Raw genomic sequence first — 15,358 nt, forward strand, 5'->3', positions numbered from 1 at the left:
TTGTCATTCTCATTTCCTTCTCCGCCTGGCCCTGGTGTCATCACTTCTTCTCTGCATCTCACGCTGATTGATGCAAACCTTTTCAAGTTCTGCCTCTTAGATAGGTGCAAATGGGAACCCATTGATGGCCAGTTCATAGTAATTAATTGATTATCACAGCTGACATTTCCAAAGCACCTTTTCAAGTGAGGATCAGGGAGAGGGAAGAAAGGAGGGCTTGTGCTTTTGTCGTGAAAACTGGAGCAGAGACCTCAGCACTGTCCCCACTTTTTGCTTGCAAGTGAGAGGCTACCCTTTACCTTTATGCCATTCCAAACAATTTGTCAGTTAAAATGTTGGAATTTAGGACAGTCAGATCACCCTGTAGTCTGTTGAACTACTATACTTCAGTATTTTGAAACAACGGCTGCTAGCGCGCCTGTATGGCGCACTAGCAATGATTGCCATGCCTGAACCCTATCGGCCGGCAGCAGGGTTTTGCTGCCAGCTGATTGGTTGGCTGGCCTGAAGGGGTGGGACAACTGTTGGGAGTGCATACTGTCCATTACAGTGCATCAGGCCTTCCGTCTTTGAGAGGTCATTTGAATCTCATAGTTCTGAAGGGCTGTGGGTTGCTTTAAAACAAACAAACAAAAACAAAATGATCTACATCAGTGGTTCTCACACATTTAGCACCGGGACCCACTTTTTAGAATGAGAATCTGTCGGGACCCACCGGATGTGATGTCATGACCAAAAGTGACATCATCAAGCAGGGAAATTTTTCACAATCCTAGGCTGAAATCCTTCCCACACTTACCCAGGAGTAAGTCCCGTTTACTATCTTGGTTAAAAGGATATACATAGTAGCTTGTTAAAAGTACGGGTCTATAACATTTTCCCAAATGCAGTCACATACCATAGTAGCATCAGGTCTAATATATTAAAAATAAAAGATTGAAATGAATCGGGACCCACCTGAAATTGGATCGCGACCCACCTAGTGTGTCCCAACCCACAGTTTGAGAAACACTGATCTATATAATTGTGTGAAAATACCTTTTAAGCAGGTTTTCAACATCTAACATCTCTCAGATGGCCATAATTATTCAGGAGTTCTGGAGCTGGGCTTAGACCTGAAGTGTCCCAGTTCACATTCCCACTCAGCCATAAAGCTTCCTGGGTGACCTTGGGCCAGTCTCTCTCTCTTTTGCTCTCAGCCTCATCTACTCACAGGGTCATAAGGAGGGAACTATGTACACTGCCCCAAGCTATCCCACCTTTCTCCAAAGGAACTCAGCCATACCCCACAGCCTCACTCTCATGTATCCTCATGACAGCTTTGTGAAGGAGATTAGATTGAGAGTGATTGCCCCTGGCTCATTCATGGACCTCCATACCTAAGCAAGGCCTTGAATCTGAATTTTCCTAGTCTAGTACTCTCATCGGGTCACTATCCTGGCTCTCTTAGTATAAAGATCATGAAGGAATTAAATCAGTAGATTAATTAAGGGTGCTGGTGTTGCATAATGGGTAAGAGATTGAACCTCAGATGAGGACTTCAATCCTCATACAATCCAGTACAAATCTTGCTTATCCTGAACTCACTAGGTCACGGGTGTCAAACGCATTGCATATACTGAGCCAAACAGCATTAATGGTGCCTTTTGAGGAACAGAAGTGACATAAATATGCAGGAAGTGATATTAAGCAGATGATAGCCAGAAATAGGCAGTTTGTTCTCACATAAAAAGTCATTTACTGAAAAGGATAGAAGAGGAAAAGTGCAAATCTGGATAATATTTTCAAGTTAGGAGAATCCAATTTTCTGGCGGAAAAGTCCATCGCAGGTTACAAGCCATGATGGGTATGTGTAACCTTCTGGTTTTAGGCTACCTCAGAATGCTAGATGCAAGGGAGGGCAGCAGGATGCAGGTGTCATATTGTCTTGTTTGCTTCCTGAGGCATCTGGTGGGCCACTGTGAGATACAAGAAGCTGGACTAGATGGGCCTTTGGCTCTTCTTATGTTCTTGTCACATGGGCTGCCCTTTCAGCAGTGCTGTTGCATCAGCAGCTGAGAGGTGGTCTGTGAAGTGATGCCTTGGCAGGAGTGGCACTACTAAAAGCCGCATCTCCCTCTCTCACCCCTCTTGGTCTCTTTCCCCTGTAGCCTTCTTCACCTTCTAAGGCCTCTTTCTGTCTCTCCATCTCAGAGTCTCAGCACAAATGGCAGTGCTGAAAGGGTAGCTCTAGGAAAGCCCAATTGCAAAAGGGGCTGGATAAAGAGCTTCCAAGGGCCGCATCTAGCTCGCTGGGCCTTATGTTTGACAGCCCTGCTCTAGGTGATCTTAGCCAAGCACCTCATTCTTCCTCAACTATAGTATGGCGATGATAATTTTTTTTTGTTGACTCTGCAGGATTAAAGGGCACACTGGTTTATTTTGGAGGCTGTTATACTTCTGTAGTAGGAAATGGAAAACAGAGGATTAAAGTTGGCCTTTCTTCCTGACAATGAATGATACTTCAACATTTCGTAAACATAAGCTGTCACACATTTCCTTAAAGATATTAAAAAGGCACCTAGTTTGAGATTTTGGTAATATGCCAGTGTCTTTAAATGTAATTGATTAATGAGAAGTTTAATCTTTAATTAGTTGACAGCTCTAATCCTAGTACCAAAAAAAAAAAAAAGAACTTTATCATTCCCCTCCCCCCCCCCAAGTCTTCTTTTCAGGCTTCATTTATTGTTTTCCACAATCTGATTCAGTTTGATAAGCCATTTTACTGGAACGTCCAAATAGCACACTGGAGAATCCAGCAGTTTAATTTGAACATTTTGGAATCTATCTTTTGATGGGTGTTGTGTTTTGAAGCAAGGACTGTGTTTTGCACAGATGCTGCATTCTGATAAATCTCAAATGAAAATTTTCTCATCCACCCACCCACCCTCAAGGCATTGGTGATATCCCCCAGTCTGCATTTCTTGAATTCAAAATGATTTCAGGTGGACAGCCAATACATTAACATTTAAAAAATGTTGGTAGAAAAACTCTGGTTTGTGAAATAGAAATACAGATTTTCCATGCAAAGAGTATCAGAGAACACCGAAATGCATACCTAAATGGATAATGTTGTAGATCTCCATCTTCAAGTAGAGGATTACAAATTTGGATATATATGTCCTAGTCCAAGTTGACAGGTCTACTACTGCAAGGATGCAAAACGACCTGAACCTATTGCGACAAGTCTTATGCAATTCCCCAGATGAGCAAAGATAACCATATATATCATAAGGCTTGTCACAACAGCTTCATGTTGTTTGCATGTTATAAACCTGTCACCTGGACTTCCATTTTACAGATGCAGTGCTATAGCTGTGACTTCTCATGGGGCTTACAGTTCTTGCATCTCTGTGGTTTGATCCATCATCACTCCAAAAACCTTTGAAGGCTGGAATTGGGTGCCAGGGGCCAAAATGGTGGTGGTGGTACTCCTGCCTTTATATGAAACCTGGACCGAAGGGGGAAGCTGGAAGGGGTGGAAACCACACCATTGGTGAATCCCTCCTGAACCTGGCCTTCAAAGTTACCAGAATAATATGGAAACAAGTCATTCAGCCTTGTCTCCTGCAGTCTTGGCTACCACATGACCTGACCCTGAGAAGGACTGTGATTTGAGACTGTGCCAGCCCAGTCTGATTCTCTGTGTACTGACCCATTAGTTGATCAACTCCACAAGGCAAGGAATGTAATGGCATTTCTTGCATTCAATGATACCTAACAGCAACATCAACTTCCTTTATTCTGTGCAATTTTGGGTAATCATTTTCTATGTTACTTTGCTCTTGTTTACTGTGTTACTTAGGTTTTTGGAGTGATGCTGGATCCTAATTTTAAAGTTGTGGCTGATACAACTATATACACAGTGCCAATCGGTGTTTCATTTAATATCTTCTCTCCACCCACCGCCCTAGAGCTCATTCTGTGCTTGGTCCTCTGTTGTCCTCTAGCGTACAGTTAGAATATTAGCCATCGAGTCAAGAAGCTGGGAGAATGAACTCCCAGCAGCCCTTCCGGACATGGAGTAATTCATTACCTACCTTGATTTCCACTTAAAATGTACTTTAACTACACTTCCAGCTACAAACCCTAAATCACCCTCATGTTCACAAAAAGTCCATCATTTTTTATTTTATTGCATAGCGTTGGCATGACATAATCCCTTCCTGAGCGTCTCGGAGTGCTTTACGGATCAATAAATTACTTACCTGCATGTTAGTGGCAATGTATGCAAGGCCACTGCGGCTGCTCTGCTCTCAGCCCGGCTCCGTTGGAAAAGCTTGTGCCTGCACCAGCAATAGATACATTGTGGGGGCAGCAGCAGGGAAGGAATCTAGTGAAGGAGAACTGGACCTTGCAGCAAGGCGGTGCAGGGAATTTCGGTGCTTCTGTCTAAATCAGGATGCCAAGATTCTTGGCATTCTCTTTTGTAGTCCTGGAATGCATTCATAGCTTCTGTCCATCTCATTCAAAATAATGGCACTGCCAGGGAGGGATGGAGGAAGGGGAAGAAAGCTCTGCTCCAGACAAGTAGCTGCCCCCCATTTCTGAATCCCTGTGGGCAACCCAAAAGAAAACACACCTGGAGTGTTTTTCTGTATATCATGAGCAAATACATGTCACAAACTACCATTGTTGGAATTGCATTGGCACAGCTCACTGACTTTCCCCCTCTCTGTCATTGCAGTACCTCCCAAGATTGTTGAGATCTCGTCAGAAATCTCCATCAACGAAGGGGGCAACATCAGTCTCACCTGCATAGCTACAGGCAGGCCGGACCCTACGATCACCTGGAGGCACATCTCGCCCAAAGGTAAGGCACTCTGGGTGACAGAAGGCAACCTGGTCTCGGAATCTTTCTGTACCTTATGGTGAGACAGATTTATTGGATTTCACTGGTGACTTAGGCGTAGTCATGGTTTGTGTCTGGAGTGCTTCATTTGTGTGTGTGTGTGTGTGTGTGTGTGTGTGTGTAGAAGGGGGTGTGATAAATTTTCAAGGCATGGAGAATCATTGTGAAGTCCTTTCCTTGGGCATCCTAAATATGGTCTTTTCTCCACCCCTCACGCAAAATCGGAGCAGGATATCATAGTCATTCACATAACCTAGTGGAGCTGATTGATGCACAGTAGTCTCTTAGAGAACTCCACAATTTGGAATTGACCAGAGCAGAGCAGCAATTCTCAAACATTTTGGTCTCCAGAGCCCTTTACAGAGTCTCAAGGAGCCCCACCAGTGCATATGAGGTGTCTTGAGGAGCCCCAGAGCACCAACGCAAGCACAGTGGCATCGGATAGAGCAGACAGTGGCCACTTATGGTGTGCTTATAGAGTCCCCAGTGTTCCTAGGAGCCCCTTTTGAGAAACACTGAAGTTCCAATATGTAGAAACGTGAGAGGTTGTACCTCTCTCTGGATTGTGCCACTTAATACTGCAGGTAGTGGATCACATGGTTTAATGCTCTTCCATGGAAAAAAAAAAGGAATCCCTGCCTGTGGAGTGCTAAGCTTGCATGGCAGGGATGTCAGGCTAGCTTTGCCATTGACATGCTAGCTTTCTGTGTACAGAGAAAGTGTTTTTGTTTTCTTTGCTTTACTTTAATGTGAGCGAGCATTCAAATATGCACCCGCCCCCTACAGTTTGAAGTTGTACATTTCTGGGAGGACTGTAGCCTGTGCTGTTTCTGCATGTTTCAATGAACTCTGAGTTCAGGAAGGAGGAAGTATAGGCCACTGAAGTCCAAATCCAGGTGCAAACCAGTATAAATCAGAGCCATAGTTTCCTTCAGAGTTGCCCCAAATTTTTCCTAAACTGAAATTTCAGGGGGAATTTGAAGGTCCCAACCTCAGGAGGAATACCCAAAGGATTCTGCAGGTAGCCAGAAGTGTTTTGAGTGGAAATTACTCAGGTGTTGTGCATCTTGCTGCCTGTCTCCTTGATATATCAACTCACCAACTCCGATCTTGATGCTCTGCCTGCTTCCTGCCACTCTGATCAACTGTGCAGTTACCCATCAACTACCTGTTCCCCATGAGCTTCCACTCCAGCTGGTATGTGACACTTTCAGGTGTTGCTGCTACTGCTCACTTTTCTGCATGGATGTTTTTACTCTCTGCTGACAACCAGCCAGCTTCTTCCCCTGAAGGGAGCTTTACCTGAGCTCCAAGCAGATGTCTCCATTTTACTTAGGGTTTAGCTGCTATGGAAACAGCTGAGGAATGAAGGAAAGAGAAGCAAGTAATCAGAAATTACCTGCAGAGTTAGGTAATTTACCAGAGCAGCTTTCACCAGATTTCCTGTCCAGATTACATGCTCTGCATTAGCAGCCCGGTCACCCTCAAAGATCAGTTGAGGTGGGATGTGTTTTCCTTCTCATGCTGCATGCTCCTTCCATAATGTGGCTGCAGTCCTATGCACACTTTCCTGAGAGTAAGCCCCATTGAAGACAATGAGAGACAATGTCACTCAGAAGTGACAAGATTGTGCTCTAAGGTGCTTCCAGGCTCTTGCAATTCAGCACTTTTGTCATTTAAGCACAACATACCAACCCAGTGAGCCCCTTTTTTTCTCCATCCTTTCTTTCACCAGCCACCCCCACCCCCCGTCGGTTGCATAGGGAATCATCCTCTGATTATTTTATGGGGTTGGTACCAAAATTTCCAAAAAGGGCAATTAGAAGCAAAGTTCAGAGTTCCTCCCAAGGAGAAACATCTGAGCATTTTCAAGGGAAAGCTTAGTCCATGGGTGTCAAAGTCATTTCATACAGCAGGCCGAATAATATTCATGGTACCTGCTGAGGACTGGAAGTAATGTCATTAAGCAGGAAGTGACATCATTAAGCAGAAAGAAGCACTTTTGCACATGTATGAACTCATTAGCTGCAAATGACAGAATGAACGTATGTGAAGGTATATGAACAACATGAAGGTGTATGAATGATACGGGTACATGTGTAGACTGTGTGTGCCCTGTGGCATCAAGCACAGACCTTGCATTGTGTGGATGCCAGGTGGTCACAGCAAGAATAGCTCTCTCTGAAGTAGGGAAAAGGGCCCACGCATGACGGCCTGTTTTATTCCATCTACTTAGTACAGAAGACTGCACGCCTATGTGGCCTTCTGAGCTTTTCGCTGTCTTTTTGGTGCACCTTTCTTGAGAAGCACCTTCTCTTTGTTAGCTTCAACTTGAAAACTCTAATTGGCATCATGTGTTCACTCAGAGCAGGCAGGTGTCATGACGTGAAATGCTCTGAAGCACAAAGGGTGACAAGAAGGCTTAGGTTGACGCCCGATGGGATCAGACTCACTCCAGCAGCGTAGAGCCTGTTGGTGATTGAGTTCAGCAAGAGACTGAGATTGTTAGAATGGCAGGGAATTGAGGCTCTCTCTGCAGTACCAGGTGAGCAGGGAGCAGGAGAGTGACATGCTGAAGGTCAAGAAGTAGAGCAGAGGATGGGAGGCACTTGCAGAATTTCTCTGCACAGACAAACCCTCTTCCTGCTCCGCGCACACAAAGTTCTGCCAGTCTTGCTGAGCACTTGCTCTGTGCCATTCCAAGTCACTCTATAATTAATCGACTTCAGTGAAGACCTTTTACTCTCTGAATGATGACAGAGGTTTGAACAACCCATCACATGACAGAGACGGGATACAAACTGTTGTCAAACAAAGTCTGACTCTCCATCTACTGGGCTGGCAATTCAAATGGGCCACAAAATACAAGAGCAGCAGAATCCCAGCTGGTTGGGACTCTTATGAGCATTTTGCCCTAAGGTGATCCAGCTTTTTGTGGCTTCCATGTTACTCTCTGGCACTTGCCCCCTCTAGGATTTCTGCAACAACAACAAAAGTATGTAAGGGGACAATCCTAACGCTATGTTAGGCTGACACATGTCCCCTGTGCTGGCCTTGGAGTGTCGCAAAAGTGGCTCTTCTGCAATGAATCAGGAGCCGGGAGTCTGGTAAGAACATAAGAACAGCCCCACTGGATCAGGCCATAGGCCCATCTAGTCCAGCTTCCTGTATCTCATAGCAGCACACTAAATGCCCCAGGGAGCACACCAGATAACAAGAGACCTGCAAGGCTTTCTGGGAATTGTAGTTAAGAACATAAGAACAGCCCCACTGGATCAGGCCATAGGCCCATCTAGTCCAGCTTCCTGTATCTCATAGCGGCCCACCAAATGCCCCGGGAGCACACCAGATAACAAGAGACCTGCAAGGCTTTCTGGGAATTGTAGTTAAGAACATAAGAACAGCCCCACTGGATCAGGCCATAGGCCCATCTAGTCCAGCTTCCTGTATCTCATAGCGGCCCACCAAATGCCCCAGGGAGCACACCGGATAACAAGAGACCTGCAAGGCTTTCTGGGAATTGTAGTTAAGAACATAAGAACAGCCCCACTGGATCAGGCCATAGGCCCATCTAGTCCAGCTTCCTGTATCTCATAGCGGCCCACCAAATGCCCCAAGGAGTACACCAGATAACAAGAGACCTACATCCTGGTGCCCTCCCTTGCATCTGTTCAGATATGCACTAGTGTTCGGATATGCACTGGCCTCCAGAGGCCAGCACCATTGCACCAGAGGAAAGGTAGGTACACACTGGCTGTGGGGAGGGCAAAATGGAATGTGAGAAGGGCAGAATGGAGGTGTCCTGTGGTGGGGGGAGGGCAGGCAGTAGGTAGGCCTGTAGGCAAGCCGGGGCCAAGCAGGGGGTGGGGCCAGGATCCGGCACTTGGTCCGGATCCCAACCCCAGTCCTGGGTGATCCAGCGCAGCTCCGGGCTGCTTGGAACTGCACCACCTCTTTGGGTGGTACAGATTCTAGCAGCCCCATTGGGGCTGCTGCCACATTACCTGGGTTAAGGGGAATTAATTTCCCTTGCCCCAGGCAGAGCTGCAGGCAACCCCAACCCCACTCTGGATACAGGGCAGTCTAGCCGGCCTCCCTGTTCCAGTGCGTTCCAGGATTAGCCTGTAAATGTAGTTTGTTGTAGGTTATACTGTGATGAGAATCAGAAGGTCTTACATCCTACAAAGAAGAAAGTATCACATTTGATTAGAAAAAGCCAGTATTTATAAATGAGATGTATTAGAATATGGGAACTCCTGCAACAAAATGCACATCTTCCTGGGAGTTGGTCCATCCAATGGATTCATGACTGCCCTGAATCACACTGTGAGGGTGAAGGAAGAGGTAGAAGTCTACTCCAGTCTCTCCCTCTCTCTCTCTCTCTCTCTCTCTCTCTCTCGTTCTCACTCTGGCTACCATTCTACCAACATGGGAACTTAAGGAATGGAAAGCTACTACTTGGAACACGTGAAATATTTTGGTTGCACTGTTTGTAAACTAGTTAGTGAAAGAGGAAGGGAGTTGTGACAGCAATACATGTGTTGATCTTAATCCAGATGCTCTAGTAAGGGGCCCCAACTGTTTAACTCTATTTTTTTTTTTTTTCTGCAGCATCAACTTTTTAGATACTTTGGCATTGCATCTTCTCACCCAACAGGGACCAGGTGGTGCAATAAACCAGTAGGGTTCAAACTTGACCCCATAATATCTCTGCCTCTGGTCTGGCTCCTCAGTCTTGTGAACTACTCATTGATGTGCTTCTGTTTGATCTCGTGCTTGCACTTTGGCTACCAGCCATGATACTCAGGCAGCAGTGTAGCTACAGAGGGTTCACAGTGCCAAGATGCCTCTGCTTTGCTCTCACCCCTCGGAATGACTCTGAAGGTGAGGGGGTAGGGACACTTACATAGCTTGAGCAAGAGAAATTGGAAAACAGGTCATACGGAGATGACCTCACCTGTGTTTGATTCTTTCCTGTCACTCACACTCCCTTGGGACCTGTCATGTTTTGGGGGATTGATGCATGCAGGGTTATATTTCCTGTGCAAGTCCTTGTTTCTGCATGATGAGAAGCCTTGTGCCAGTGATATACTCTAAAGAGGATGTTTTTGTTACTGAGATACCAATTGCAGCATCCCTGGACCTGCAGCACCGATACAGATACGTGGATACACTCTTGGAATGTTCTGGTTAAGAACGTCTAGCTATGGGTGCCCAGTCGTTCCCATGGTTACTTCCTTCACTTGCAGCAGCATCTCCTGTGTTGTCAAGGTGATGCTGGAGCTAGCAGTGTGTCCATGGACCTGCTGGAGCCTTGTGGACAAAAATGTCAGCATGAACCATTGGCACTGAGGAGGATGGGTTTGTAGCGTTTGAGTTTGTTACTCTGATCAGTCAAAAGAAACAGCCCTGGGTAGCCAGCTAGCAGGCAGTCTTTGCTCACACCACAGCACATAATTATTAAAGAGACGAAATGGCAGTATAATTTGTATATTCTTGTAGGGGCCTTCCCCTGGAGGGGCCTGGAGCAGGTTTGTTCCTCCCCAGGAAGGCCTCAAATTGGCTGGAGGGGGAGGGGGTTCCAGCACCCTTGTCCTCCTCCCTAGCAGAGCTGCCAGACCTGGCCTAGGAGCAGAGGCTGTTGACCTCACAGCTCCCTGCTTCACTCTGACTGCCTCTCATCCCTGGCCTCCCTGTTTTATGGAGCAAGCCCGCCCCCTTTGGCCCCTCCCCTTCCTCCAGGTGGGGCAGAAAAGGCCTTTCCTGTTCCTGGCTTGTTTCCTGTACTGTTCCTTGTTGGCCCTGCCAGCCCCCTGTGGCTGGTTGAGGTGAGCCAACCTGCTTTGCCCCCTTTGAGGGCAGTGAAGCCTCCCCACCCTGGGCATGGGGTGCCTGCTCCCGGGTAAGTCGGGGGTCAGGGTATCTGGGAGGGGCCCCGACAATTCTTTGCCTGCACGAGCAGCCACTTACTTTAGACCTTGCATTCCCCTCCTTCCTAGCCCATTTTGATCCCTGAACTTATTGTTTCTGCAAAGGAGTAGAAAGCCATTGTAGAATTAACACTTTTCGAGTCTTTTACCTGAGAAAGCCCCCCCATGAAGAACCTTGCTGGATCAGACCAGAGGCCAGTGTAGTCCAGCATTTCTTTTCCTGGGATGGTCAACCAGCTGCCTTCAAGAAACCCGCCAACAAGGGCATGAAAGAAGCAGCATTGTCAAACTGTTGCTACCCAGTGACTGATGCAGGGCCAGCCTTAGAAGCTGTGGGGCCCATTTGGGAACATTTTTTTTGCAGGGCCAAGGTCTGTAGAATCTTAGAGATATAAATAAAATAGTCTTTATATCTCTGTGGTAGAATGGAAATAAATCAAAATGTGAGCTTAAAAAGTGCATGTGAGTTAATGGATCTAAGCGCATTTTCATATGAAATTGCATACATGTAAGCCTTCAAGTAAACCCACAAAATGTGTAGATTACTTTTGAAAAGTAAGTACATGTTGGGCGTCCCTTACCTGGAATTCAAAAACACAGAGTATTCCAAAATACGGAACTTTTTGAGCCCTGTAAAAAAAAATTTTTTTAACTTTTTTGCCTAAACAAGTAAAATCAAAAACTGTGTTTAATGCACATCATGCCCAAAATTATTAAATATGTCGTATAAAATTGCCTTCAGGCTGTGTGTAAGGGATATTAGAAATATAAATGAATTTCGTATTTAGACTTGGGCCCCATCCCCAGGATCTCTCATTATGTATATGCAAGTATTCCAAAATAGAGAAAAATCCAAAATTCAAAATACTTCTGGTCCCAAGCAATTTGGATAACGGATGCCCAACCTGTAGTTACAAAACCACTTGTTTTTTAAGAATTTAGAAGAAAATTAGAATTGTTCCTGTTCTCTATAAAAGCTGCAATGTGGTGTTAGGTGTCCATTGCAATGTGTTGTTGAGTGTTTTTGACAAGACTAGAATAAAATTTTGTTACCCTGCACATGCCCGATCTTGGCTGATCTCAGAAGCTAAGCAGAGTCAGGCCTGGTTAGTACTTGGATGGGAGACCCCCTGGGAATACCGGGTGCTGTAGGCTTATACCATAGGCTTTCGAGACTGAAGGTTGCCAACCAACCAGAATAAAATTACCCTAGTGTGAGGGCTCCTTAGGCCTGGGACTCAGTTGGGAGCAATTGGTCCAATTGGCTTAAATATAGCCCTATGTGTCTAATCTCCTTTCAAAGCACTCTAAGCTCATGGCCATCACAGTTTCTTTTGCCATCAAATTCCATAAATCAACAATATGTTGTGCAAAGTTCTTTCTCTTGTCTGACCTGAATCCACTGACAATCAGTTTCATTGGATGACTTTAACTTCAAGTGTTATGAGAGAGAGAGAGAGAGAGAGACTTCTACGTTTTTCAGAACCTGCAAATGTAGATGGATTTCATTGGACAAATGTATCAATGTTAGTTCTAATTAGGGCACTGGAGTTCTGGTACTGGAGTAAAAGACGGGACTTCAGTTACAGCCAGATACGAGTAGGTGTTGCAGAGATTATTAGTAAGCAGACCGAGTTATGCCCTTCCTCAGGGAGAGCTGAAAGGCTTAATGGGCTGGATAACAAACTTGGGAAAGGAGTAGAGCTTGTTCTCAATTTTGATGAGTTTTGACCATGTTTAACCACCCACAAGGTTGCATCAGGAGAGTTAAATTATCAGAAGGTCATAATCAGACATTGCATCACCTTCTGAAGATCACCTCATATGACTTGTTACCCTCCCAGCAAGCTTTAGCTACTCATTTCACTATCCTACAAGGAGCAACACCTGTGCTTCTGACTTCCTTCCAAAGCTGTATCCAGGCTTTGGCTATGTAGCTAATACTTTAATGGGAGTGTCTTAATTTCACTTAAGATCTTCTCTAGCCATTCTGACGGCCAATTGCAATTTGGGGATCCTGCCTAAAAGGAAATGATGCGATTGTTCTCTTTAAGATAAATTTCATTCTTATTTTTGAAAATGGAAAAACAAACATAATCTTTAATAAAATTATGATATCTATACAGGCAGCATATATACCAGATGCTTACTAGACATGAGCATCTGCCTTGCATTAAGTACAAATATTGGTCTCTAATCCTGTACAGTTCCCTCTAAATGGCATAAAATCAGAGCCCTGTGCTTCTTCTATCACAGCACTTTAGAACTTGAAGTTGACATCATTGCCAAGCTCTCCAGAGCTGCTCCCACATAGCCCATTAAGGGCTCCTTGCACTCCCGGTAAGAATTAGATGGAACATTGGTCCAGTACTGTCTGTTCTGGCAGAGAATAGCTTTCCAAGCCTTAAGAAGGGACATTTTCACACTTGGTTTCTTGACATCCATTTAGCTCAGGATACCAGGAACTGAATCTGAGAACTTTGGTATAAGAAGCTTGTACTCATATTGGTTTGTGGCATCTCCCCAACTGACATGGTTTGTAAACGTACCTGTCAATAGTTTGAGTTTGCAATCCACTCTATTGGCCTCCATGGGCCCCAGAATTCCTGGCAGAAGCAACCCAGAAATAAACTACAGATTGCTTCTGCAAACGAGAAGTACCTTCCCACCTGGATCACGGGGATGGGCTCAGTGGTAGAGATCATGCTTTGATGTGCCAAGGATTGAAGCTACAAAGTCTGCAGAGCATATTTTCTACCACTGAGCCCATCTCCATGATCAAGGCAGGAATGTACTTCTGGTTTATTACCAAGTTGCTTCTTCCTTAAGAGAAACATCTTTTTATGGGCAGCAAAATGAGCTTCTATAAGACTTGGGGGGGGGGAGTTCTGCACATCCCTACAGTATACAGCAAGTCCTCACTTAAAGTTGTTTCATTCAATACTGTTTTGTTTTAAAGTTGGTCTTTGGTTTTCAATCTTAAGAACATAAGAACAGCCCCACTGGATCAGGCCAAAGGCCCATCTAGTTCAACTTCCTGTATCTCACAGCAGCCCACCAAATGCCCCAGGGAGCACACCAGATAACCTCATTCTGGTGCCCTCCCTTGCATCTGGCATTCTGACATAGCCCATTTCTAAAATCAGGAGGTTGCACATACACATCATGGCTTGTAACCCGTAATGGATTTTTCCTCCAGAAACTTGTCCAGTCCCCTTTTAAAGGCGTCCAGGCCAGACGCCGTCACCACATCCTGTGGCAAGGAGTTCCACAGACCAACCACATGCTGAGTAAAGAAATATTTTCTTTTGTCTGTTCTATCTCTCCCAACACTCAGTTTTAGTGGATGTCCCCTGTCAGAATCTTCTGACTTCTGTGTCCTTCATGGATGCTCATTGTAGGGCTATGGGTCACGCTGAGCCCGTGACCCACTTCCTTGACCTTCCTTGGTACTTGCAAGGCGTTTTGGTGTGCAGCAATGCTTTGCACCATGATAGGAAGGTGCTCTGCAGAGCCCACAACTTGAGAGAATGCCACTGAGCCCGCCTGCAGTAAAATTGGTTTTGTTATAAGTCATTTTGCTCAGAGTTGCCGACAACTTTAAGTGAGGACTTGCCGTACCCCAGCAAAGATCATGTTTGCCAAACAAAATCAGTTTGTCAGAGTCTTGAAGAGGAGCTTCTTGGGAGAGAAGGTTTCTGCAGGAAAATCCATTTCTGGGTGTTGCAAATGTTGACAGTAAGCAGTTTTCCTTCTTCCTGCCACACCAAGTACTTTGGGCGATTCTGCTCTGCCTGACTAGCATCACTGAGACAGTCATGGAAAGAGACAGCACAAGAGTAGAGAGAATTGTCTGCAGATGAATCCGATTATTGACGGGCAGGGTAATAGAGTGTGATTTTTTTTTCCGTTAGAGCAATAGAAAGATATGGAATGTCAGGAACCAAAATATATTGGCAGTGGAACGAAGGAAGCCGCATAATTGCCTAATTTAAAGGAGAACAGCCCAATGATATTAATAACTCAGGGGTATGGTTCTTGTCAGGTCTGTGCCCAAGTTATATCCACAACATTCAAACAGAGGAGAGATGGATTTATTATACCTTTACTTTTGGGGGGGGAGGGTATTTAAAAATCCAAATGTCAGCTTTCAAAATTCAAAGTGAGAATATTTAAGTGTTAATTTGTGCTTAGACATGAGATGAAATAAATAAATGTGACCCACCCACCCCCAGCCTTCCTATGTTTGTCTTACCCGGTTGCGATGAGATCAAGACTGTGAATATAAGAACATAAGAACAGCCCCACTGGATCAGGCCATAGGCCCAGCTAGTCCAGCTTCCTGTAACTCACAGCGGCCCACCAAATGCCCCAGGGAGCACACCAGATAACAAGAGACCTGCAAGACTTCCTGGGAATTGTAGTTAAGAACATAAGAACAGCCCCGCTGGATCAGGCCATAGGCCCATTTAGTCCAGCTTCCTGTATCTCACAGCGGCCCACCAAATGCCCCAGGGTGCACACCAGATAACAAGAG

General features: G+C 45.3%; 1 protein-coding gene across 2 annotated transcripts in view; it reads left to right on the top strand.

Annotated features, from left to right (window-relative positions):
- The window catches only part of NTM (neurotrimin), a 346,259-nt gene that overhangs the window by 227,719 nt on the left and 103,182 nt on the right, over nt 1-15,358 (top strand). For both annotated transcript variants that reach the window (XM_066639222.1, XM_066639223.1), the window contains exon 3: nt 4,727-4,852. In XM_066639222.1, the coding sequence (XP_066495319.1) occupies nt 4,727-4,852 (126 nt within the window). The remainder of the gene's footprint in view (nt 1-4,726; nt 4,853-15,358) is intronic.

The sequence above is a fragment of the Tiliqua scincoides genome, chromosome 11, assembly GCF_035046505.1.
Source record: "Tiliqua scincoides isolate rTilSci1 chromosome 11, rTilSci1.hap2, whole genome shotgun sequence".
Classification (NCBI taxonomy): Eukaryota; Metazoa; Chordata; class Lepidosauria; order Squamata; family Scincidae; genus Tiliqua; species Tiliqua scincoides.